This window comes from Triturus cristatus, chromosome 6 (genome assembly GCF_964204655.1).
Source record: "Triturus cristatus chromosome 6, aTriCri1.1, whole genome shotgun sequence".
In the NCBI taxonomy this organism is placed as follows: Eukaryota; Metazoa; Chordata; class Amphibia; order Caudata; family Salamandridae; genus Triturus; species Triturus cristatus.
Genome location: NC_140589.1, coordinates 958,932,546 through 958,957,208, shown reverse-complemented (window position 1 = coordinate 958,957,208; position 24,663 = coordinate 958,932,546). Strand labels below are relative to the sequence as shown.

General features: G+C 44.5%; 1 protein-coding gene across 3 annotated transcripts in view; it reads right to left on the bottom strand.

Moving 5' to 3' along the window:
• Positions 1–1,383: 1,383 nt before the first annotated feature.
• The window catches only part of ADGRG6 (adhesion G protein-coupled receptor G6), a 621,002-nt gene continuing 597,722 nt past the window's right edge, over positions 1,384–24,663 (bottom strand). For all 3 annotated transcript variants that reach the window (XM_085611657.1, XM_085611655.1, XM_085611656.1), the window contains one exon: positions 1,384–3,875. Coding sequence is in view for 2 of the 3 variants with exons in the window: in XM_085611655.1 (XP_085467781.1) it covers positions 3,697–3,875 (179 nt within the window). In the remaining variant the exon portion in view is untranslated. The remainder of the gene's footprint in view (positions 3,876–24,663) is intronic.

Sequence of the window (24,663 nt, the reverse complement as noted above, 5' to 3'; positions counted from 1 at the left end):
ACTGCTCTGCTATGCTGCCCTGCTACTCTCTTGCCTGGCTGAGAAGGAAGGACCTGCATCTCTTAAACCCAGAATCCAGAGTGACTCCTAAGGCTAGTTGGTTGGCCTCCTGATCCGAAGCCTCAGGGAGACAACAGGCTTTCTACAACCTTGCACCTGCACCTGGACTCTGTCATCGGTCAGTCTTCCCTGCCAAGTGGAGCCAATCCAATTGTGGACAATAGGAATTGAGCTTGAGGTGCTCTACCAGCCTCTGTGGAGCTAGCAAAACCGACACACCTCCTCTGCTGCATGGGGCAAACCCGGGCAGAATTGCCACATCGCTTCTGCTGCGTGGATTGGACTCATCGCTAAGAACGGAATCTTTTACTCAGCCCTATCAGAACCGCCTCTGCATGATGTATCCACAGCACAGGCCCTCACATCTCTCATTGACTCTACATTGCAGCACCTCGGAACTGATGCATTGCTGCAACTATGCAACGCATCCTTGATGCCGGACTGCACATCACAAGCCTCATTGATGGGATCCTTGACGACAAAACAGGCCCTTGCATGACTTCATCTCGGAACAGACGGCATCGCTTTGGCTGCGCCAGACAGCTTTGACCATGCTCATAATGCTCTGCAGCCCAGGATTAAGGTACTCTGTTTAGCATGCCTAACAGACTCCTTGTAGCTGCCCCATCCTCTATCACGGTCAGCCTGAACTTTTGACTTTGTCCCTTTCCAGTGCGACAAGAGAGCCACAGTTGGTGCTTTGCGCTTTTTAGTGCTACTAACACTAAAATGTTTAAAATCGCATATCTCCGGTTCTACTGATTGAATTTTTGTCATATTGGTCTTGTTTTATTTATTAAAGACAATTATTTTGTTCTAACTTGGTGTGGGATCCTTTTTGTGTGGTGTTTAAATTGTATTACTGTTTGAAGTATTACACAAATATTTTACACATTGCCTGTAATTTAAACTTGACTGCTCCATGCCAAGCTACCGGAGGGTTGAGCACAGGTTAATTTAGGGTTGGCTTGTGCCTCACTCTAACAAGGATTGTGGTTGCTGCTTGACCGGGGCTGACACCCCGGTCTGCCAACAACCCAATTTTCTTACAGTGGAACAAGATTATCTTCACATTCTGATACAACAACTGACTAATGAACAAACACAAACATATATGTCATAGAAGAACAATCATCTACTATGGACGAGGCTCCTCTTCAATCCCGTTTTGTAGGCATGTGATTGGTAGATGCAGGTTTGTAATTACTGCCTGCTCCAAACTTATGAACTTGTCCCAGTCAAGATTTGGCTACTAATCTAAAGTTCCATATAAAACGTGTATTATAATACTCTCTTGTTGAATTAATGGACAAGCTTAAAAAATGCTCATTAACCAGAATTTATTGCCAGAACACATACATTAAATACACAAATAACGACAATAACATCTGTTTATTTTAGAAAAAACAAACAAACTATAAACCAATAACCTCAAGCATCACTGATTTACTTTTCAATTTACACAGTCATTGTTTTCCTGAACCATCAAAGAGATGGAGCTACAGTTGTTGGAGAAAATGACTGAAAACTGAAATCTAAGTTTAAAAACCTTTTTCCACGTTTGTCTTTCTCTTCTTTGGGTAACGAAGGGCAGACTCTCTTGAGGATGACAATGCGTAGGAATGGGGGAAATCATTTGTGAACATGGTCAACCATACAAATAAATAATTATGTACAAAGCAAGACACATCAATAGCTGGGAAAGCATAAGCATAAAGTTGCAAGTCAAATTGAAAAGTAAGAGCATATGCGAACAACTAATAGGCTTGGGGCATTTTAGACTCTACTACATGGTAGTAAAAACCTCTTCTTGGTTTAGAAAAACATAGAGTTTGCAAGATGCCATTGCAAGAAGCCAGCAACAGCAGGTCTTTCGCAAATACAGTTATTTTTTTCTAACAACATTTTCTAGATCTACTTTACTTCACTTGCTTGTCCACATTGTTTCCATACAGTTTGCTTCCAAATTCCTATTCGCCTCCAACAGGTAAATTCACTGAAGCATTTCTGATAAAAAACTATAATCTCCATTAGCTACACTACAGCAGTTTGGCATAAATGATTCCAAGTTTCGCACCATCTTTGAAAATGTTAATATTCACATTTGCCCTTCTTTATTTGCTTAGATATATAATATATTTTACAAATGTTATCCACTGGCTGGTTAAATAAAGGTTGGGTTGTGTATCCGGTGATATTCAGTTCAGACCAGCAGTTTGTGATTGTGTGATGTACAAACCCGTACCCAAGGAGAGCGTGGCCTGGCTGGATTTATTCAGCTGTCCTTCTGCATGTGGCTGGCATCATTCAGCCTGACTGAGGGAGATACAACCCCCTTTGGGGTGTCACAACAATATTTTTGTTTATTCACTGAATTGCATCTTGAAAAAGTTCATTAGGTCAGTTAGTAGGACCTTTCGCTCTATGGCTTAACCAGAACTACAATCCGTGTCAAAAACTTGAATTGTCTTTTTCAGGCCACCACTCATTTGACTGGATACGAAATTGCAAGCACGTTTCAGTCGAATACTAGCAGGAGCATAACCATTTGATAAATATCTGTAACTCTTTCGTCATCTAAGATATCTCCCCAGAAGTTTGATGACTCCTTTTTACTATCACAGTATGAGAACATTTCTGCCTCTGGTCCAGGAGCACTTAGGCTGCAGATGTATACATGAAATTCACAGTCACCTTAAAGCCACCATGGCAAGGAAAATTGTATTGCTGTTGCACGGTCATTGCAACTATGATGTATATAGTTGCTGTATGTCTAACTAAAATAAAAGGAGAAAACTCAGAGAGACGTATGCTTGCATTGTTTTCCCACATTGAAAAGCTGATGCTGACAGATTTGGATAGTGCAGAAGTGAGGCAGGATATCGTTATGTTATTTCATGTTACGTTAAGTGTCTCTGTACAGCAGAAATATCACCCGGGAGGGTATCCTGGCCCAGATGAGAAGGAGTGTTGCTTGCTGCCCTGTCTGGGTGCTATGTTTTGTTCCTGAATTCTAAGACTGACTGGCAAAGCTAACTCAAAGGGAAAGTCTTTTCCAGGCTTCAGGAAGACAGACAAAGGCTCATTTGACTTTAATGTTCAAAATACATCAATGAAATAATGCTTCCTCAAAAAGCTTAGTCTAGGGAATAAAGAATGTCTCAGATCGGTCACTCTAAAATAAATCTCATCTTCTTTTAATAATATCAGTAGAAAGGAAAGAAATGAATGTATTCCTTTTACAGATTCATATAATTAGGTTCTGTTTGTAAGGGTAGTGGTGGGAGGAATCAAGTGTAACTCATAAGGCATTGCTTTCTTTGTACCCTGATTCTCCTACTCAATAGAATCCCTTTTTTCTCAATCTTTTTTATGAGAATATGTTTATACTTGCTAAAGGCACAATGTGAGAAGGCACACAATCGAATCTTCTTTATAGAATATACGCATAGAGGGAATTTCCTTGACAATGTGACACAACAAAGAAAACCAAACATTTGTGCATGCACTCTGTGAATCAAGCTGCAGCAAGAGCAGAATTTAAATTGCGTCCCCTTGCTTTCTCCTTTGTGTCATTTTTTAGAGCCAGTTACATCCAATTTTCATCTTCTTGCGCCTTGTCGAACTGGGGGTCAGCTAGAACTTTGTGCTGTGACTGAAGGTGTCGGACATGATGATATTCTTGTAGAAGTTGTCAGAGTGACCAGAACAGTATCCCTTGAATTTGTCGATAACCTGGTGAACTGGGATGATTGGGGTTTGCTCTCCATCCACACGGGCAAACTTTATTGAGGGCTTTTCATAAAATACGTTCTCTAAAAAGAGGAGCAGAAACAGGGAAGGGTTAGTTAATAATGGGTAAATGAGGAGTCAGACGTCAAAGTGCAAGTATATTTAGTAGTATAGTAATTTACGTTCCATTTGTGATTTCCACACATACATTTTTCAGATGATAGAGTCAACATTATGTTACTTCATTACCTAACCTAACATAAGGTCTTTGAGCTTATGTTCTAAGTATTGGTTTCTTGATATGAATGGCATGATTTGAGTATTCAATCTCTTGTTCTAAATCACCTCAAATTACCTTTTTCTATATTGTTTCTCTTTTTTAATCTAGGTAAGACAAAGTAAGTATTTACAAATGAAATGCTACTTTATTCATACATATATTATAGATCAGAAGAGACAACAAAATAGTAGATTTTTAAACTGTATCTTTAATGATACAACGGTTTGAACTTGCCCCATATTTCCCGATCTAATTTCCTGCCAGCTCCATCTTTAGTTTGTAAAGTGCGCATTGAGCTTAATAAATAGCGGACGTTTTCTGCCACCAATGTGCATATTAAGGTAAATCTCAATTTTGTCCAATATTTAGCAATTATTAACTTAGTTACCATGATTGTAACACAATAGAAGGCTACGGTAGCCAGAGGTATAAGCTGTTTTTTGTAATAGTTAAGTAGTACAAGAATGAGAGATATGTGTGTTTTTCCGTCTCCGTTCTTCAGATCCCGTACGTCATTCACGGTTATCACAGTGACCAAGCTTTGTGAGGTCATGCAGTTCCAGGGAAGGTTGGCGGTTGATGCTGAGCAGATGAGAGAGCTCCGAATATTAATCTGGTCCTTTTGATAAAAACTTGTTAATTCATTACTGGTGGTTCAAACCGTTACTTCAATTTGGCGACAATCACCTGTTTCAGATGGAGGTCAAAAGTCAGGAAGCAGTGCCCAGGATGTGTTTATCAACATATTAGAAATTGGAGGTACCTTGTTCACAAGTTTATCGGTGAGAACAGCAGAACTTGACTTTTTGCGGCTAAATGATCGCATTTGGTTCACAGTGTGAGCCAGTATGGTAACGATTATAACCACTCTTGAATTCAGAGCGAGGTCACGACTGCGGCATTCTTTGTCAGTGCGCAGGGTCCTGAACAGTAAGCTTCTATTAACATTATATCACCTTGCTTTCTACTTTGTGTTACTTTTAGGTGGTGGATACATCCAATTTTCATCTTCTTGCAGCTCTTTGAACTGGCGCTCAGCTAGAATTGTTTGCTGGGCTGAAGGTGTTGGACATGGCAATATTCTTGAAGCCGGTGTCAGAGTGACTAGAACAGTATCCCTTGAATTTGTTGATAACCTGGTTAACAGGGCTGATTGATGTTTGCTCTCCATCCACACAGGTAAACTTTATTGAGGGCTATTCATAAAATATATTCTTTAAAATGAGGAGCAGAAACCAGGCATGTGCCAGACACATAGGGCCCGATTCACAGAACTAACTTAAGACAAAATCCTAAACTTACTACCATTTTGGTATTCACAGAAGGCACTTACTCATTTTGGTATTCACAGAAGGCACTTACTCATTTCGGTATTCACAGAAGTTAGGAGTCCTAACTTTAGGACTCCTAAATGCCTTCTGTGAATACCGAAAGCCTTAAAATTAGGATTTTTCTCAGTTTAGTAGTAGTATAGTTAGGACTCCTAACTTTAGGACTCCTAAATGCCTTCTGTGAATACCGAAAGTCTTAAAATTAGTATTTTTCTCAATTTAGTAGTCCTAAGTTTAGACTTAGGACTACTAAATTGAGAAAAATACTAATTTTAAGACTTTCGGTATTCACAGAAGGCATTTAGGAGTCCTAAAGTTAGGAGTCCTAACTATACTACTACTAAACTGAGTAAAATCCTAATTTTAAGGCTTTCGGTATTCACAGAAGGCATTTAGGAGTCCTAAAGTTAGGAGTCCTAAACTTAGGACTACTAAATTGAGAAAAATCCTGATTTTAAGACTTTCGGTATTCACAGAAGGCATTTAGGAGTCCTAAAGTTAGGAGTCCTAACTATACTACTACTAAACTGAGAAAAATCCTAATTTTAAGGCTTTCGGTATTCACAGAAGGCATTTAGGAGTCCTAAAGTTAGGACTCCTAACTTCTGTGAATACCGAAATGAGTAAGTGCCTTCTGTGAATACCAAAATGAGTAAGTGCCTTCTGTGAATACCAAAATGGTAGTAAGTTTAGGATTTTGTCTTAAGTTAGTTCTGTGAATCGGGCCCCTTCATTTTTACCTCGATCCACTATAGTCAGGAGTCTGTTGCCGCCTCTGCGACCATCTGCGTTTTGCCAAGCCTTACACTTTTGACTAGGATTACCTCTTCCTACAAAAGGATTTATGCAGCAAAGAGAGAAACAGAACTATTGTCTCTTAGTAACAAGAGAAGAAGGGCTAATTTTTTTAAATCTTTACTGACATTTGAAGTATTTAATACAAATGCTTATTCAATAGGTATAATGGATAACTATTCATTGCAATCAGTTGCTCTGCACCCAGTGCTTTTGCCTCTAGCTGGTCCAATGTCAGTTATATGGGAGAAGTGGACTTGAAGCAACTGACTGACTAAATTTAAACCAATAAGGACGAGAGCTCTTTTAATCAAGGCTTTAGGCAAGGAGGGGTAACAGGTTTTTAAATTCTATCTGTTGCTATGGGAGCAGATAACACAAAAATAACAGATATGCACGTGGAAGCCAAGAAAAGGTAAGATATTTGTTTTGGCAAGCAGGTTAATATTGTGATGTAGACACACATTTTATAGCAAAAGACACACAATTGATGGACGGAATGCAGAACAAATCAAAACATTCACCCCCAGTCAAGAGATCTGGGTTAAATCCAACATTCTTTTGCTCACCATTCCACCCCAGGCTATATGCAAATCAGTCTTGACCCTGTGCCTCATGGGAACAGTCCAGCCCGAACTGCCAAGCCAGGTCCTCCCTGGACCGGAAACAAGCATCCTAGGACCGGTTTCGGGGTTTCACCCCTCTTCAGCCAGGATAGCTTGATTCCAGTGGCACAGTGAGCCCAGGACTCACGTCTGAGCGTACCTGGCGCACTTAGGGCGAGAAAGCAAAAGACACACAATTGATGGACGGAATGCAGAACAAATCAAAACATTCACCCCCAGTCAAGAGATCTGGGTTAAATCCATCATTCTTTTGCTCACCATACCACCACAGTTTAGACCTGGCTATATGCAGATCAGTCTTGATCCTGTGCCTCATGGGAACAGTCCAGCCCGAACTGCCAAGCCAGGTCCTCCCTGGACCGGAAACAAGCAACCTAGGACCGGTTTCGGGGTTTCACCCCTCTTCAGCCAGGATAGCTTGATTCCAGTGGCACAGTGAGCCCAGGACTCACGTCTGAGCGTACCTGGCACACTTAGGACGAGAAAGCAAAAGACACACAATTGATGGATGGAATGCAGAACAAATCAAAACATTCACCCCCAGTCAAGAGATCTGGGTTAAATCCACCATTCTTTTGCTCACCATGCCACCCCAGTTTAGACACATTTTATACACAGCACAAAGAAGTCATGAGACAGTGGGTCAGTTTGTAACTAGACTAAAAGAATTGGAGGTGAAGTGTGACTTTGGTGAAATGGCAGATCATATTAGAGATCAATTAATTGTACAGTACAATAATAAAAAAAATGCGGGAGAGACTCTGGGCTGCACATAACCCCACATAATCCCACATAATCCCACATTACATGAAGCAATAGGAATTGCAAACATTCTAGAAGAGTCAGACTTATGCATGTGAGAAATGCAATAAAGAGATATGGATATATCAATGCTGTATAGAGAAAAGACAGTGCAGCCAAATCTTATAAGAGATTAAACAGTATATGAGGTTATTGGGGAAGTATTATAGAAAAACATAAAAACATACAAACTAACAACAAACTGTCACTTGAAGGATGTTACAGGTGTGGTAGCATGTCAAATGTGGCACACTTTAAGGGACGTTTAGCAAGAGACAAGGATTGTCCAAAGTATGGGAAACTAGATCATATAGTAAAAGTGTGTAGAGACATGTCTAAAATGCAGGTGTGATGTGTAAAACAAGATACAGAAAGGGTTTTGTGCATTGAAGATAAAGGAGAGGCATGACAAAATTGCTCTTGACCTGACTTTGCTTATTAGTCAATGGTTGATCCAGGGCCTATCTACACATTTATTTTTAAGATATTATTTGAAAATACATGGCTTCACACTTTACAACATAGAGATATACAGCCTAAAGGATATGGTGGGTGAGACATTCTTATTTTAAGATACATGGAGTGGCAAAAGGCAAAATGTATTTGCTACAGAGTGGTCCTGCTATTTTAGGGTGGGTTCAGCAATATGGTCTGCATATAATTCTAGATCCCATGTCTGAGGAGCAGGTGTTGCTTGTTGGGGGCAGTGAGTCAATAGAAGACATAGTAGATACATTTAATATTGTTTTCCAAGACACAATTGGATCGTTGAAGGGGGATGTGCCTTAAATAAAACTTAATAATGACATAGTCCCAGTAAGACATTACGTAAGGAGAGTTCCCACTGCAGTACGGGGTGAAGTTAAAAAAATGTTGGAAGACATGCAAAATGAAGGTATTGTAGAGGGGGAACAACCTTTACTACGCGGTCATCACATCGCGTTACCTTTACAACGTGGTTGTTACAACGACTGCGTACAAATATAACATTGACTATGTAGAGGATTGGAGGAATGTACCAGCTGATTGTTTATTGAGACTTCCTTTGACATGGGAGGGTAATGGAAAAAGTGATGAGAGTGTCATTGTGAACATTGAAGATGTCTTGGAAGATGAGCAGAATGCAATTACAAAGGAAGAAAGGGAAAAGGCTGCACAGAGTGAGGGGGATTCATTGTGAGTGATTGTGACAGTTGTAAGAGAGAAGCAAATTTGTGTATTCACGTGCGCAGATGTTAAAATTCAACATGAATTGTCTATGGGTCAGAGGTTATAGTTATGAGAGGGAACATATATATATTTCCAGAAGGAGTTAAAAGGAAGTTAATAAGTTAAATTATGAGGGAAATATTGGTCAGTCACTTACCAAAAGGCGTTTGATGGAAACGTTTTGGCGGCCAGGAATAAATGATGAAGTCAAGGAATGGGTAAAGGCCTGTGATTTGTGTAGGGAGAGTGAGAAGCGTTTGAAATTAGGAGCTGAAACTATAGGTACTTTAACCGATTCTGAAGAAGCCTAGATGACAGTAAGGGTAGATTTTTTTTGTCTCATGGATTATTTATCTGAGAAGGAGAGTTTTGCTATAGTGATGGTAGACATATTCTCAAGATGGATGGTGGTGGAATTTGTGAGGAACATCACCATAGAAACTGTCATCCGTTTTTTAAAGAAAACTTTCAGGAGAGAAGGTTGTCCGGAGTAATTGTGTCAGATAACAGGACCCAATTTATATCTGCATCAATGCAGGAGGTTTTAAAAAGACAGGGGATCAAATATATGCACGTATACTTGTATAATCTTCTCAGGAAATGGTTTAGTGGAATGAGCAGATAGGGTGGCCAAGGGCACCATTCAGATGGCTCTGAGAGGAAGGAAAGAAGTGAGGACTCTTGTAGAGATATTGGTTTAGACGTGCAATACTACAATGAAGGGGGCTACTGGTGAGTTGCCATTTGTGAGTATGAGAGGAAGAGTACTCAGAAGAAAACTGAAATCTCAGTAGCTGGAGACCAGTGGGAATAAGGGCGTGGAGAGTGATGAGTCAAAAAGTAGTTTCTGAGGGTGATTTTGTGAAAATCAAATTGGGAAGGAGGAATGATGGAAGAAATACATTCTCTGGCACATGGTCGTAAAGTGTGTACATAATTGGCATATAGTACTGACAATTGTCAAAAATGGAATAAAAGGAGAGTGGCATAATATTGTAAGAAAACCAAGACAAAAGCAAAAAGAAAACCAATGAAAATCAACATTTATGATTGAGGGAAGATAGTGAAAACATTAATAATGGGTGTAGCAGTTTCAGGTTAAAGGATGATAGAGACACAGTTTAGAATGAAAACGCATTGGAAAGAGATGTGAATTAAATGGCCAATGAAGAGTGATTGAGAATTGTGCACAGGGTTGAGAGTTTTGTTGTTGATTTGCAGGAAAATGGTTGTAGAAAACATTGTTTGTCAAATAGATTTCAATATTGTGTGGTGAATTGATGAAATGTATGCAGTTTTTTTGTCACAGTTTGTAGAGTATTTGGTGTTTCTCTCTTGATGTATCACACATTTTGTTTGTGTTATGTTTTTTGGATAATTTTCCCTTTAAAGTGTTATTATTGTTCTCTGTATTGAAAGGAGAAATGTTGTATAGTTACATTGTTCACAAATGTATGATATGTGTGTCTTCTTCGTCTCCATTCTCCAAACCACGTACTTCTTTTCTTGTTACCACAGTGACCAAGGTTTGGAAGTCATGAGGTTCCAAGGACGGGAGATGGTTGATGGAGAGTAGGTGAGGGAGCTCCTGATTTTCATCTGCACCTCATAATTAAACACTTGCTAATTCATTAGTTGTGGTTCAAACCGTTACTTCACTGTTCAAAGTCTACTCCTAATATAACAAACAATGCACTAAGCTTAATCCTGGTTTCTGTATTTCCAGTTAGTTTATTTGTTATCCAGTCCCACTGATTCCTAAGTGTTGGGACACATGGCACCCATGTATATTTCATCTGCCTCTTCCATGGTGCATCTAGCGCATCAAGAGCAAATGATTTTTTCCAGGAGTGCAGCCTGCTGGGGAAAAAATATAATCAAAGTATTGTTTTATATTACTTCAATAATACGTTGGCTGCACACATATATTTATGGGCTTGACTGATGCATTATAACATTATTGCATTTGTTCTGTGCAGATGTAAAGCCACAGTCCATTTCCCTGCTAGCTGTTGAGTACAATTTGAAATTTGCTCTTTCAAACAAGTGTATAAATTTTTTATCATAATAGCAGCTGAATCTTTCAGTATTTCCATTGTATACATTAATAATGTGCTCTTCAGTAAATAGTCCCTCATTTGAAGATATTTAAAAATCCTTCTTCAGGTGAGGAGATCTTTGTTACTAAGGTCCTCATAAGACAGCACGTGTTCATGCTTGAAGAGATAGCTTAATTGAACAACCCCCTCATTTTACCCATTTTTGTGTATGCCATCCTAAAACATTTCCAGTAGGTCTGTTTCTACACCGGTGGGGTATACCAATTGAGTGATGGAATATTAAAATGCTTTACCCATTGTAACCAAATAGTTCTGACATTCCTATCTTGAAGTTTACGTGCTTGTAATTGTTGGGATCAAAGGGACGGGGTAGCCAACCCATAGTGTTACTACCTAGGCATATCAAATATCTATTACTGCCATGAACCTTTTCCAAAGGACAAAGCAGGTTTCCAATTCTTTTCAGATGGCAGCCCAGAATTAGAATTGTAAATTTCAACATTTTGGTGGTGTGGCGGAAGTGCTTAAATCCTTATACAAAACGTGATAAAGATGAATGTAATTGTTTAAGAAACGATAAAGGAATACATATTAGATTAGAATGAAATAAGCATAAAAATTTCAGAAGTATAGTCATTTTAATTAGATTATATCTGCCGATAAAGGATATAGGGAGTTTATCCCATCTTTTCATTAATATTTTAATAATCCCAAGAAGTGCATGATGATTCAAATGACAAAATCTCATACATAGTGGTTCATATATATACACCCAAATATTTGACTGCCTTGAGTTTCTGATTTGTATTTTGTGCAATAATAATGTTAGTTAAAACCTCCATATTGGTGATAATTAATTTATAGTCTGAAATTCTCCCACACTTGGTGGCTATTTGTTCAACTGCAAAAATAACAGATGATGGACGGAATGCTGAATAAATCAAACATTCACCCCTAGTCACAGATCTGGATTTAATCCATGGCTTTTTTGCCCATCACGCCACCTCAGTTTGGACCCAGCTGTTTGCAAATAAGTCTAGACCCTGCTTCTCAGGGGAACAGTCAAGTCCGAACTGTCAGTCCAGGTCCTCCATGAACTGGAAACGAGCATCCTGGGACTGGTTTCAGGGTATCACCCCTCATCAGTCAGGCTAGCTTGAATCCAGTGGCACAGTGAGCATGGACCCCACGTCTGGGCATATCCTTACCGCTTATGGAGACAAAAGCAAAACTAACAGATAAAGGGTGGAATCCTGAACAAATCAAACATTCACCCCCGTCACAGATCTGGGATTAATCTATTGGTTTTTTGCTCAACAAGTCGTCCCAGCTTGGACCCAGTCATATGAAAATCAGTCTATATCCTGCTTCTCATGGGAACAGTCCAGCCTGATCTGCCAGGCTTGGACCATCCTGGACAGGAGACAAGCATCTTGGGACTGGTTTCGGGGTATTACCCCTCATCAGCCAGGCTAGCCTCAATCCAATGGCACAGTGAGCACGGGACCTATGTCTGGGCATACTCTTCCCATTTGGGGCCATAAAACCAAAAAGTACAGATGATGGATGGATGGAATGCTGAACAAATCAAACCTTCACCCTCCCAGTCACAGATCTGGGTTTAGCCCATAATTGTTTGCTCACCACGCCACCCCAGTGGGGACCCAGCCATATGCACATCAGTCTTGTCCCTGCTCCTCATGGGAACAATACAGCCCAAACTGCCAGGCTAGGTCTTCCCTGGACCAGAAATAAGCCTCCTAGGACTGGTTTTGGGGTATCACCCCTTATCAGCCAGGCTAGACTGAATCCAGAGGCATGGTAAAAATGGGACAGACAACTGGGCATCCCCTTCATACTTAGGGTGACAAAGGCAAGAAGAACAGATGGTGGACGGAATGCTGAACAGATCAAACATTTATCCCCAGTTCCAGATAAAGATTTAGTCCATCATTTTTTGCTCACCATGCCACCCCAGTTTGTTGTATTTGTTAAACAGCAGAAAATAGCTGCTTCAACTTTTCCAGAAAAAAATGCCACATCATCTGCATATGTGGCTAACTTTAACTGGTACTCATTTAGATTAACCAAGGATATGTGACTTTCTTCTTTTACCTTCCATAGATAAGGATCTAGATATAATGCAAAAAGTCATGGGAATAGCAGGCATTCCTGGCATGTGCCACGGTGCATCTCTATAGTTGCTGATTCCTACCCCATCAGCACTACATAAAGTATTGGATGTGATATAATTTTTGAGCAAATTTCACAATTTGCTGTTGTTAATTCATGTGGCATAACACCTCCCACAAATACTCTCAATCTACTCTATCAAATGCCTTCTTTGTATCAAGTATGATCATAGTAGCCCTCCTGCTTGTGGCATCAAACATACTTATGGTTGTGTTTATATGTTCAGTGGTGTCTCTTCCTAGTAAAAAACTGTGTTGTTTACTTGAGAGTACCTGTGGCATTTTTGCAGAAAGCCTACAGACCAAGATTTTAGCATAAATGTCGGCATCTGCATTGATCAAGGAGATAGACTGGTATGCTCCACAAACCTCCACAGGCTTGTCTTTTTTTAAAAAGAGATTAGAGTATGTTGCCAAGTTGCTGGAATTTCACTCCCATTATTTATACTAATCAGTACATCCATGTATAATGGGAGAATACCATTTAAAAATATTTAATAGAATTCCGATGGCATGGCATCTTCCCCAGTTGCTTTCCTATTTGCTAAATTTTGAATTGCAAGTCTGACTTCTTCCTTAGTGAATGGAGTATTCAAAAATGATGATTCTACGGAACAGTCTTGTGATTTTTTTTTAAAACTTTATTTATAGATTTTTAGCAAGTACAGACAGCGGCATATTGCACCAGGTGTAAGTGGTGCTGAGGAGACATGTAAAGGCAAGTAATTGCGTGTGTACATTCAGATACACAGTTACTAAGTCACGAGGAGTGGAAGTCCAGCAGTACATACAATATTCTGTAATCTGCATATTTCCACTCCAATTTGTATATCAGTCCGGAGGGCAGCAGCCGCCATGTCAACAAAAAGGAAGGAGAAAGGAAATAGATTAGAGACAGAGGTCTAAAGCGGGGATCATCTGGGGGAGGAGGGGGAAAAGGGGAGGAGGAGAGAAGGGAAGGGGGTGGAGAGGTATATCTCTCTGGTCTAATTGAAAGAAAGGGTACGGTGATGTGTGGGACAGCCCCCCCCTAAGTTGCATGCATCCCCATGATCGCTTACACCTCCACCGCGGGGGCATGTGCACGGTCAACTGGATATGCTGTAAAAAACTTTGCAAGGGTTCCCATATGTTATGAGGACACGCCTGTGCAGGCATTAGTTCCCAACACTCTGACAGTTGGTTATGGCAAAAAACAGCCTCCCTAAGCCATTCGTCCCTCCGCGGCCTACGCTTACGGCCCCAGCAGATAGCCACATGCCTCTTAGCCAATAGTAGCATCATGGCCGCCAGCCTTCTCTTGTCTGCTGGGAGGTTCTTAACATATCCTAGCAGGGCAGGCAGCGGAGAGCACTCCAACCTGCACTCCAGCATTTCATCCAACGCATCAAATACACAATCCCAATATTTCGCAATATCCATGCATTCCCAGGCCAAGTGCATGAAGGAGGCCTCAGGTGCTCCTCAGCATACGCATCGCGCATCCATGCTCAATCCAGCTTTGCGCAACCATACAGGGGTCCTGTAAAGTCTGTGGAGGTATTTAAAATGAATATGCCTCAATCTATAAATGGGTGAAATATCTCTTGACTGTGTGCAGCAGTAGGCCCATACTCCCTCCTCAAACGGGGTTCCCAAACTTTCTTCCCATTCGTGCTGGGCAGGGGGTAAGCTTATTGGGGATTCACGCTGCATGCCAGAATGGAGACGTGTTATAAGTTTGCGAGGTGAGGGATTAGAAAAAATGCTTCCAGAACATGTATAATTGGGGGCACGAATGGAAGCGATGCATTTTGTGCTTGCAACTCCACCCGCAGCTGGAAGTATGTAATTCTACCGAGGAGGCCAGTGTGTTCGCCCCCTAGTGCAGCATCTAGTCCAATGAAGATGCTGTCTGGGAAAGCTCGTCCCAGCGTGTGCAGCTGGAGCTTGCGCAGTCGTTGACAGATCGCCGCCTCATCCGTGAAAGGCAATGCTGGGTGCCTAGTGAGCAGTACCAACGGTGCGTATAAAGTGTCAAGCTGGGCTCTGCGACGGAGTTGCTGCCACGCCCAAACCGTGCAGCCTACTGTATCAATCCCAGAGCGCGGGCAGTTCTGCAGATGAAACAATGTCATGTGTAAAGGGGTTGGGTCCGCTTGGTCTCTTTCGGGGGCAGTGTGTGCCATAAATTGAGTCGGATATATCCAATGGAACCCAAATAGGGCCTTTGCGCAGCTATGATACAGTTCCATGTAATGCACTTCCAAGCCACCCTGCTCGAACAGGAGCGTGAGGGTCTCCCAGGCTACATTGGGTTGCCCGCCCACCCATGCAAGGGAAATCAAATTTGAGCTAAGCCTCTTCTTGAATTCAGAGGTAAGAGGGAGCAGGAGGTTTACAGAAACATATATGAATTTGGGCAGTATCACCATTTTGGCAATGGCGATTTGGCCTGCCAAAGAGAGGGGAAGCACCCTCCAGCGGGGTAATTGACTTTCCAGCCACTCCATGAGCCTGCCATTGTTATATTGCCACAGCTCCGCATGATGCCTGCTGATCCAGATACCCAGGTACTTTACTGGGGAGTCTGCCCATTTAAGAGGGAATTCTGAATGAAACATGTGCGTGGTGGCAGTGAGTGGAAAAATCACTGATTTACCCCAGTGTATAATGATGCCCTAAAGGCCACCAAATCTGGTGATTTCGCATATAAGGGGGGGGCAAGATTGGTTGCCAAATGATTGACGTATAGAGTCACATCAACTGCATACATGGATTCCAGAATCACCCTGGGTGTAAAATCAAGCCCTCGCTGAGCATGGTGTTGCCGTACTTTGCCCGTAAGTGGTTCCATGGATATAGCAAAGAGGAGGGGTGAAAGTGGACACCCCTGCTTTGTGCCACGGACCACAACAATCTGAGGGGAGACCACTCCATTAGTCCGCAGCCTGGCTGTCGGGGAGGTATAGAGTAATGCTATCTTTTTAAGAAAGGCAAGGCTCATGCCCACATGGGCAAGGAGTGAGAATAGATAAGGCCATTCCAGCGTGTCGAACGCTTTGGCTGCGTCCAGGAAAACGGCAGCGGCAGGGAGGGAGGGATCCACCTCCTGTAACACCGCAAAGAGGGTGCAGAGGTTGTGAGCCGTGCTTCTACCAGGGACAAAGCCACATTGTTCTGCCTGAGTATCATGGGGAGCAGTGGGAGCAGCTGCGTAGCCAACAATTTAGCAAGGATTTTGTTGTCAATATTGATCATTGATAGTGGCCTATAGGAGTCACATACTTGCGGGTACTTGTCCAGCTTAAGAATGGTCACTATGAGTGCCTTACGGAGGGAGGGGGAAGAGCGTCCCGCTCAAGTGAGTCCTCATTCATGTTGAGGAGGTGAGGTGCGAGAAGCGGCGCAAACTCCTTGTAAAAGGCTGAAGTAAGTCCGTCCAGCCCTGGCAATTTGTCACCCGGCATGGCCCGAATTACCCTATTCACCTCCTCCTCCACATATGGCTCGTCCAGATACTTGCGGTGTGCATCGCTGAGCCAGACTAATTCAATTGAATCGAAGAAGGGGAGCAGGTCGGGAAGTGCCTCCGACTGTCGTGCGGCATATAGGAAAGTGTAGTATTTGATAATTTCGGCTTGGACTGCATCCTTCCCAACCGCGACTGCATCCTCTTCCATTCTCAACTCGCTGGTATAGTCATTTGAACATGGCTTTTTAAGTAGACCCACAAGGGTTTGCCGGCTCAATCGCCTTCACCATATTGGCGGACGCGTGCCTCCCGTCCTAAGTAGTGCATTTCTCTGTGCACTGCCTCCCCGAATTCCGTTATGTATGCCTTGATTTGCCCGAGGGTCGAGAGCTGGTTGGTCTAAAAAAATTCCGATTTGAGCGTGCGGATCTCCTTCTCTAGCCTCCGCAAGTCACTCAGCAGAGCGCAAAACGCCAGTTTTTGGGGCGATGCACTTGCCCCTGATGACAGTCTTGAACGCCTCCCATAACGTGGACAGGGAGTCCACGGAGCCTGCGTTGATTTCAAAGTCTTCCGTTCTGGCGGACCCAATTTCCTCCCGGAATACCAGGTCCCAAAGGGCACCAGCTAGAAGTCTTCAGCTGAAGGCCCTATTCGGCGCATCTGGTAATATAAATTTAAGTAGTACTGGAGCGTGGTGGGATAGGGTTTGGGCAAGATGGGCGCTCTGTCTAACCTAAGTGTCCCCGTTGCATAAGATAAGCCAATATTCAATTCTGGACCATGTGGGGCCGGCAGTAGAAATGCAAGTCCCCTCTCGACTATGCTGGTGTTGGCGACGCCAGATATCTATCAAGTCATGGTCTTCCATAAGGGCCCGAAGTTGCACCACTGCTCGCGGGCGAGGCCGGCAAGATCCGCTCGACCTATCGTAATCGGAGTTGAGAACCACATTAAAATCACCTCCCCATAGTACCGCCCAGTGTCCTAAGGAATCTCCCAGCCGCCACACCTCACTAAAAAACTGGGGATCGTCAATGTTGGGGTCGTATACTGATATGAGTCTGACTGGATGACCTTCAAGAACCCCTGCCACTATCACATAACGTTCCTGGGAGTCACATATTACAGTGCGCGTATGCCATGGGAGGCCTTTCCAAGAATGATGGCTGTGTCCCATGCGTAACTGGAGTATCCCGCTATGAATTTTTTACCCATTCACCCCGCTCGCAAGCACGAACAGCTGGCTCCCATTAGATGCAGCTCCATCAAAAAGCAGATGTCTGCCTCATATTGATTAAGAAGCGCTGCCACTAACCGCACCTTTCTGCCATCATTCAAGCTTTGCAAGTTCCAGCTTACTGCTTATAGAGTGTGTGTCTTGTCAAGGGTTTCATCCGTCCGTACGTTCCCATGTATCCATGAGTACGAAGGGGGGCAGAGATCGGAAGCTGTGGACTCGAGACCAGAGAGGGGGAGGAAGAGGAAAAAGAGGGAGAAGTCACATAGAGAGAAGAACAACACATCCCGGATAATACACTCGCCACCCAAACAACCCACCCTCACCCACTACAGCCGCCCAACTTGGCTGGAGAGCGTCTACCCTACCCAAACAAGGCCAAAGGAAGCCAACATCAAAATGCAACATGGGACTCATCCCAAGAAGTGGCACAAGGAGGCTCGGCGTTGCCCAACAGATGAGTGTTGGGTGGCTGGACAGAAAGCACCCACAAGGCCCATGCAGTTAGTCAGTTGGGCGACCCAGTTCAGTACCTGCTTCATGTGCTCACGTAGTCGCCGATGCTAAAAGGCACAGAGCATAAGCCAGCTCAGCCAAGCATTAGAGTCTCCCCTGTCAATCATGCCCTGAGGTTTGTTTAATCGTTTTCATTGAGGGAGTCCTCTGCCATCTGATCCCTGTCCGTGGGAGCTGCCAACCTTGAATGCCTGAGGCTGCGTGAAAATTTGGCGGCGAGCTTGGGATCCGTAAAAAAAGATGTCTTGCTGGAGTGCAAAACTCAGAGTTTCGCTGGGTATAACAAGGAGTACTGGATTTCTTGTTGCTGTAGCATTCTTTTGACTGGTACAAATTCTCGGGGGGTGGCCTGGACAGACAGGGTAAAGTCGGGAAAGAAGGTGATCAAGTTGCCTTGGTACCTGATTTCTTGTTGGTCACGAGCCTTTCGCAGCACAACGTTGCAGTCCCTATAGTTGAAAAGTCTAGCAATAATTGGGTGGGCCAGAGCACCCGGGAGGGGTCTCAGGCCGATGGATCTGCGGGCACGCTCCACAATGCACATTGCAGATAGGACCTCGCCAAAGAGGGATCGTAACATTTCCTCAATGTAGTCCTTCACTCGGGTCATTGCAGTGTTTTCAGGGATTCCGAGGATGTGCAAATTGTTGCACCGGAACCTGGCTTCAAGATCTTCATTCTTATTCCTTATGACCTCCAACACCTTCTCCATGCGGAGCAATTTCACTCAAGTCGCCACACCTTCATCTTCCAATGCGGAGGTCCACGGTTCAACCTCTGTGATATCCTCATCATGATTCGATACTTTGTCTCGAAGCCGGTCCAGTTGGTCTGACATCGAGTCGATTTTCAGGTCAATAGCTGATAGAGAGTGTTTCAGGTCTGCGAACATTTCACAGATGTTTGGCTCAGGGGTCGATGTAGAAGCCATATTTACTTCAGTCTGCTCTTCTACTGAGGGGGTGACTCCCTTGGGGTTTTTTCGCTGGTCAAATGAGATCTTTGGCTGTTTTGCCTTGCCCATGGCACACTCCCTGGTCGTGCAGCCAGGAACTGCCACTCCCTAGGCGGATCCGTCCGGTCCCCGCTCCGTCTGGTATCACTGCTCGGAAGCTTCATGCTGGAGGGGTACTCTCTGCGTCCCCCAAAGGACTAGGTCTCGTGACTGTCAGATCTGGTGCACAGCGCGTACCATTAGTGCCACTCATGCTGCGCCAATGTGTCCCTGGGTTGCCAACTTCGTCCACCTGTCCGTGGGCCCTGCTGGGGCTCTTCCTCCTAGCTGCAGTTAGATACATTTTCCCCGGCGGCTGTTGCTGTACCGCGGCGCCATCTCCGCCTGTTTTAAGGCGCCAGTGCATTTTTTCTCCAGATCCTAGGAAACCGGGGGACCCCTCCTAAGATCAATCAGGCCCAGCCAGAAGCATCCCCCACAACCAGGGGTCGCCGTGGGCCTGATGCCCCGCGAGGCAAATGTGCCTTATCTGAGTCATGGGGGCAGCCTTGTCAGCAAGGCTCCCGGGAAATGGCCGAGCAGCGCACCAGTATGCTAGGCCTGAGCAGGGCCTCTGCTGTTCACTAGCCAGTGGAGCTCCCCATGAAGCAGGTACCCACGTCCTACAGTGGCTGCACACAAGTCCCGAAATCTGTCAGGTTTAGAGTCAACGGGGCCTTAGGGGCCCACCCTCACCGCTCCGATGCACTCCTCAGGCAGCCGGGAGATCCCAGAACGTGAGGTGCCGTCTGGGCCGGCACTGCCACTTCAAGTCTGCGGCAGGGTCCATCAGCGGTACAGGGCCACCTTAGCTGCCACGATTACAGCACCCTCCTTTCTGCGGCACCGCCGCACTATACCAGGCATTCGCTGTCCCTCATCAGTCCGCGGCAGCACTCTCACGGGTCAAGGGCGATCGATCCGGCCCGGCGGTCCCAGCCAGGAGTGAGCCTTGCAGGCCTGGCTGCAGTGCCACAGTCTCCCGGGCAGGCTACACCCAGCAGGCAGCCTCCCAGTGATTCCTGCAGCACCCCGCTGGGCAACCTCTTGGCCGACGGCTCCTCACCTGCTCAAGTTTCACGATGGAGGGTTCAGGCCTCACTGTGGGTCCTCTACACAGTGCACACCACCTGGGCCTGAAGTGGAGCCCGCCGGCGGGCGGCGCCTCACAGGTCCAAAACGCTCACGGGGTTCCAACCTCACTTTCCACAATTTCAGTCACCCCATGTAGCAGTTTGGCCGCTGGGCACTCCACACACCTTTGTGTCGGGTCCGGCGCTACTGCTCCCACTCCACCCAGGCCGGGTCAGCCATTTTCTTACCGCAGGCAGCCCCAGAGCATTCGCGCCTTACCCACTTCAAAAGCCACCCAAATTCAGCAAACTGTTGTTCAGTGGTAGCTGCGGCAGTTGAGAAGCACCCACATGCGTTTTTAAACCGCGATGGGTACCCAAACTGCAGGATAACTGGCAGATTGGCAATCCGGCCTGCAGAGCCTCACTACGTGGCAGCCATCTTGCAGCTAGCGCCCCCTCCCCAAGTCTTGTGAAATTAATGTTGATTCACTGCTATCCCTCATGATTCATGTTTGTTCTTTACAATATAACTTTGGTAGGATTGTCGAAGCTTTTCAATTATTGCTATGGGCTTAGTAAAACATGTCCCCTTAATCTGTTTTATATCTGTTCTATTCTGTTGTTCCCCAGACTTGTACAACATTATTTTCCCAACAGTCTTGCTATATTTGCATGCAGGGGTGAGATGTTGTGAATGTAGCTGTGCATTCTTTGCTTCATCTATTCTCCAGGCTTGTCCTTTAGTTTGGAGGAGTTCAAGATATATACTTACCCAATTAGATGTTCAGTTCTTAATAGCTTTAATGTGCATCTCCTCTAACTTGACAGCTCTTGTTTTTAGTTGGGAAGTTTCGGTATTGGCTCAGAATATTTCCTGAATTACATAGCCGAGAATAACGCCCCTAAATACTCCTTTCATAGCATTCCATAACACTATTAGTGTGGCAGAGTTTCTATTATACTGTATGAATGTACTGATTTCTGAATGTATACAATTCTTAAAATCTTGAACCTGTAATAATCGCCTATAGAAACTCCAACTGTTTCATTTTGTAGGTGATTTAATGGGTAACAACAGTTCTAAGGGGTGATTTATGGTCAGAGCTCATCCTTAACATCTTCTGTATGTTGTGGTCATGTATCTGCACAGGAGAGATGAAAAAAATAGTACAATCTTAAGCATTGTTTATGTGGGTAGAATAATATGTCCACCATTATCACAATCATCAGCGCCAGCATGTATTTGGTGCCAAACATCTAAAAGACTGAGGAGGCTAACAAGATACTTTGGTGCAAGTGTAGTTTTCTGTAATTTTTCCTAATGCGTTGGTGGAATCAATAACTCAACAAATTCGGGGCATATGTACAGGAAATGGTACAGCGCAGCTCTGTGGCAAATTTTGCAACGTCATTTAAAAAAATGAAGAGATGCACCGAATGTACAAGAATACAGCACACTCCTGTGTTTTCCCTTGTTCTGTCGCTGAAAATAGCTGTTTAGTGTCAACACAGACACATTTGCGCCATAGTGCAAGAGTGCCTGCGTCACAGGGATGATTATTTATGTTCCGGAAGGTGTCCCTTCCTGCACATAAACAATCAATAATGGTGATTTGCTATTTCTATGTGAGCAGAAGAATGCACCACACATAAAAAAGCGGTAAACAGCCATTACAACGCTGCTGTTTCACCGCAAGTCATTACATCGCATGCGTCACAATGCATACGATGTAACAAAGCAAACCCTTACTACGCATACCATTACATCGCATACACTTTTACAACGCATGCGATGTAATGGCTATCCACGTCGTTGTGAGGAAACTGGGGCACTTCCGTTTCCTCACAACGACGTGCACCGCCCCTGACATGACGCTGGAACCAGGAGAGAGGAACCATGAGGAGAGAGAGGTAAAGGGGATTGGGAGTATGGGTAAGGTCGTGCTGGGGGTAGGGTTTCAGTGTAGGGACCAGACGGGGGTCTGGGGAGGGACGTGCTGGGGGTAGTGTTTTAGGGTTTAGGGCAGTGTTGTGGTGTTCGTGTAGTGTAGGGTAGTGTTTTAGGGTTTAGGGTAGTGTTGGGGGGTCGCACAGGGTAGTGTTTCAGTGTAGGGACCGGACTGGGGGGTGGGGGAGGGTCATGTTTGGGGTAGTGTTTTAGGGTTTAGGGTAGTGGTGTGGTGTCCGTGTAGTGTAGGGTAGTGTTTTAGGGTTTAGGGTAGTGTCGGGGGCCGTGCAGAGTAGTGTTTGAGTGTAGGGACCGAACTGGGGGTCAGGGGGAGGGACATACTGGGGTAATGTTTTAGGGTAGTGTTGTGGTGTTTGTGTAGTGTATGGTAGTGTTTTAGGTTTTAGAGTAATGTTGAGGGGTCATGAGGGGTAGTGTTTGAGTGTAGGGACCTTACTGGGTGTCGGGGGAGGGTCATGCTGAGGGAATTGTTTTAGGGTAGTGTTGTGGTGTTTGTGTAGTGTAAGGTAGTGTTTTAGGGTTTAGGGTAGTGTCGGGGGCCGTGCAGAGTAGTGTTTGAGTGTAGGGACCGAACTAGGGGTCGGGGGGAGGGACGTACTGGGGTAGTGTTTTAGGGTAGTGTTGTGGTGTTTGTGTAGTGTATGGTAGTGTTTTAGGGTTTAGAGTAGTGTTGAGGGGTCGTGAGGGGTAGTGTTTGAGTGTAGGGACCTGACTGGGTGTCGGGGGAGGGTTATGCTGGGGGTAGTGTTTTAGGGTAGTGTTGTGGTGTTTGTGTAGTGTAAGGTAGTGTTTTAGGGTTTAGGGTAGTGTTGGGGGGTTGTGCAGGGTAGTATTTGAGTGTGGGGACCGGAATGGGGGTCGGGGGAGGGACGCGCTGGGGGTAGTGTTTTAGGATTTAGGGTAGTGTTGTGGTGTTTGTGTAGTGTAGGTTAGTGTTTTAGGGTTTAGGGTAGGGTTGGGGGGTCGTGCAGGGTAGTGTTTAAGTGTAGGGACTGGACTGGGGGGCGGGAGAGGGTCGTGAAGAGGGTAGTGTTTTATGTTTAGGGTAGTGTTTTGGTGTTAGGGTAGGGTAGTGTTTTAGCTATTAGGGTAGTGTTGGTGAGTCATACAGGGTAGTGTTCGAGTGTAGGGACCGAACTAGGGGTCAGGGAAAGGACGTGCTGGGGGTAGTGTTTTAGGGTAGTGTTGTGGTGTTTGTCTAGAGTAGGGTAGTGTTTTAGGGTTTAGGGTAGGGTGGGGGGGTCGTGCAGGGTACAGTAAATGTAGGGAGAGAACTGGGGGTCCAGGGAGGGTCATGCAGGGGTACTAAATTAGGGTTTAGGGCAGGGCAGGGTAGAGTCGCATACCTTTGAAACTTTTACCATGAGTACCTTTACCACGCATTCCATTGCGTTGTAATGGCATGCGTGGTAAAGGTATAGTCATGGTAAAAGTTTGCGATGTAATGGTATGTCATTGTCATTAACATCGCGTAGTAATACCTGCATTGTATTGTAATGGCACGCGTGTTATTGGTATGTGAAGTAATATTCAGAAAAAACAATAACGAGGAGAAATACTTTTATTTCTCCTCGTTACGCCAATCTAACGCCTGCTTTTGAATGGCATTAGTTTTTGACACGGCCTCAGATTTACACAAGCAATGGGTGGAACAGCCACAGCAACACACATTGCATGCCCCTTTGACACAGATGGCTGTGTGAAAGATTACCATATTTATAAAGGAGCATTACGCCATGCAAAGTGGCTTAACGCTGCTTTGTTAATATTGTTCAGGGCACTGCGCCACCGGAACGCCAATAAAAGTCACGTTCCGGTGGTGCAATCCCCTTGTAAATATTAAGCCCGAGTGTTGAACTCCGCTCCGTTCATGGAGTTTGCAGAGTATTCTGCTCTCCGCTCTCCGCGGAGCTCGCGGAGTGCAGAAAACTCTTCTTCACATAGTGCAGTGGAGATTTTTCCCTGCTCATGCTCGCGAACAGTAAGTTCGCGAGCGCGCGCTGCCACTCGGGTAGAATTTCTACCCGAGAGGCAAGAAGACCTGCCTGAACAGCAGCTCGCACTACACTCCGCCACTTACGGAACTTCGCCGAGTTTCTTTGTAATTTTGCGGAGTTCCGCATAGCAAAGCTCTGTAAATTAGTCCGAGGCTTAGTAAATATGCCCTTTAGTGCCATATATTGTGCATGGTGGTAAGTTAAGTTGAAGGCTTTTCTTACCGGATCTCTCCTGTGTTCTTGGCTGACAGGCACTATAATCTGTATTGTTTGTTGCTGCAGTTTTTATATAGAGCAAACTCGACCCGAAGTACTGGAGCACTTTACAGAG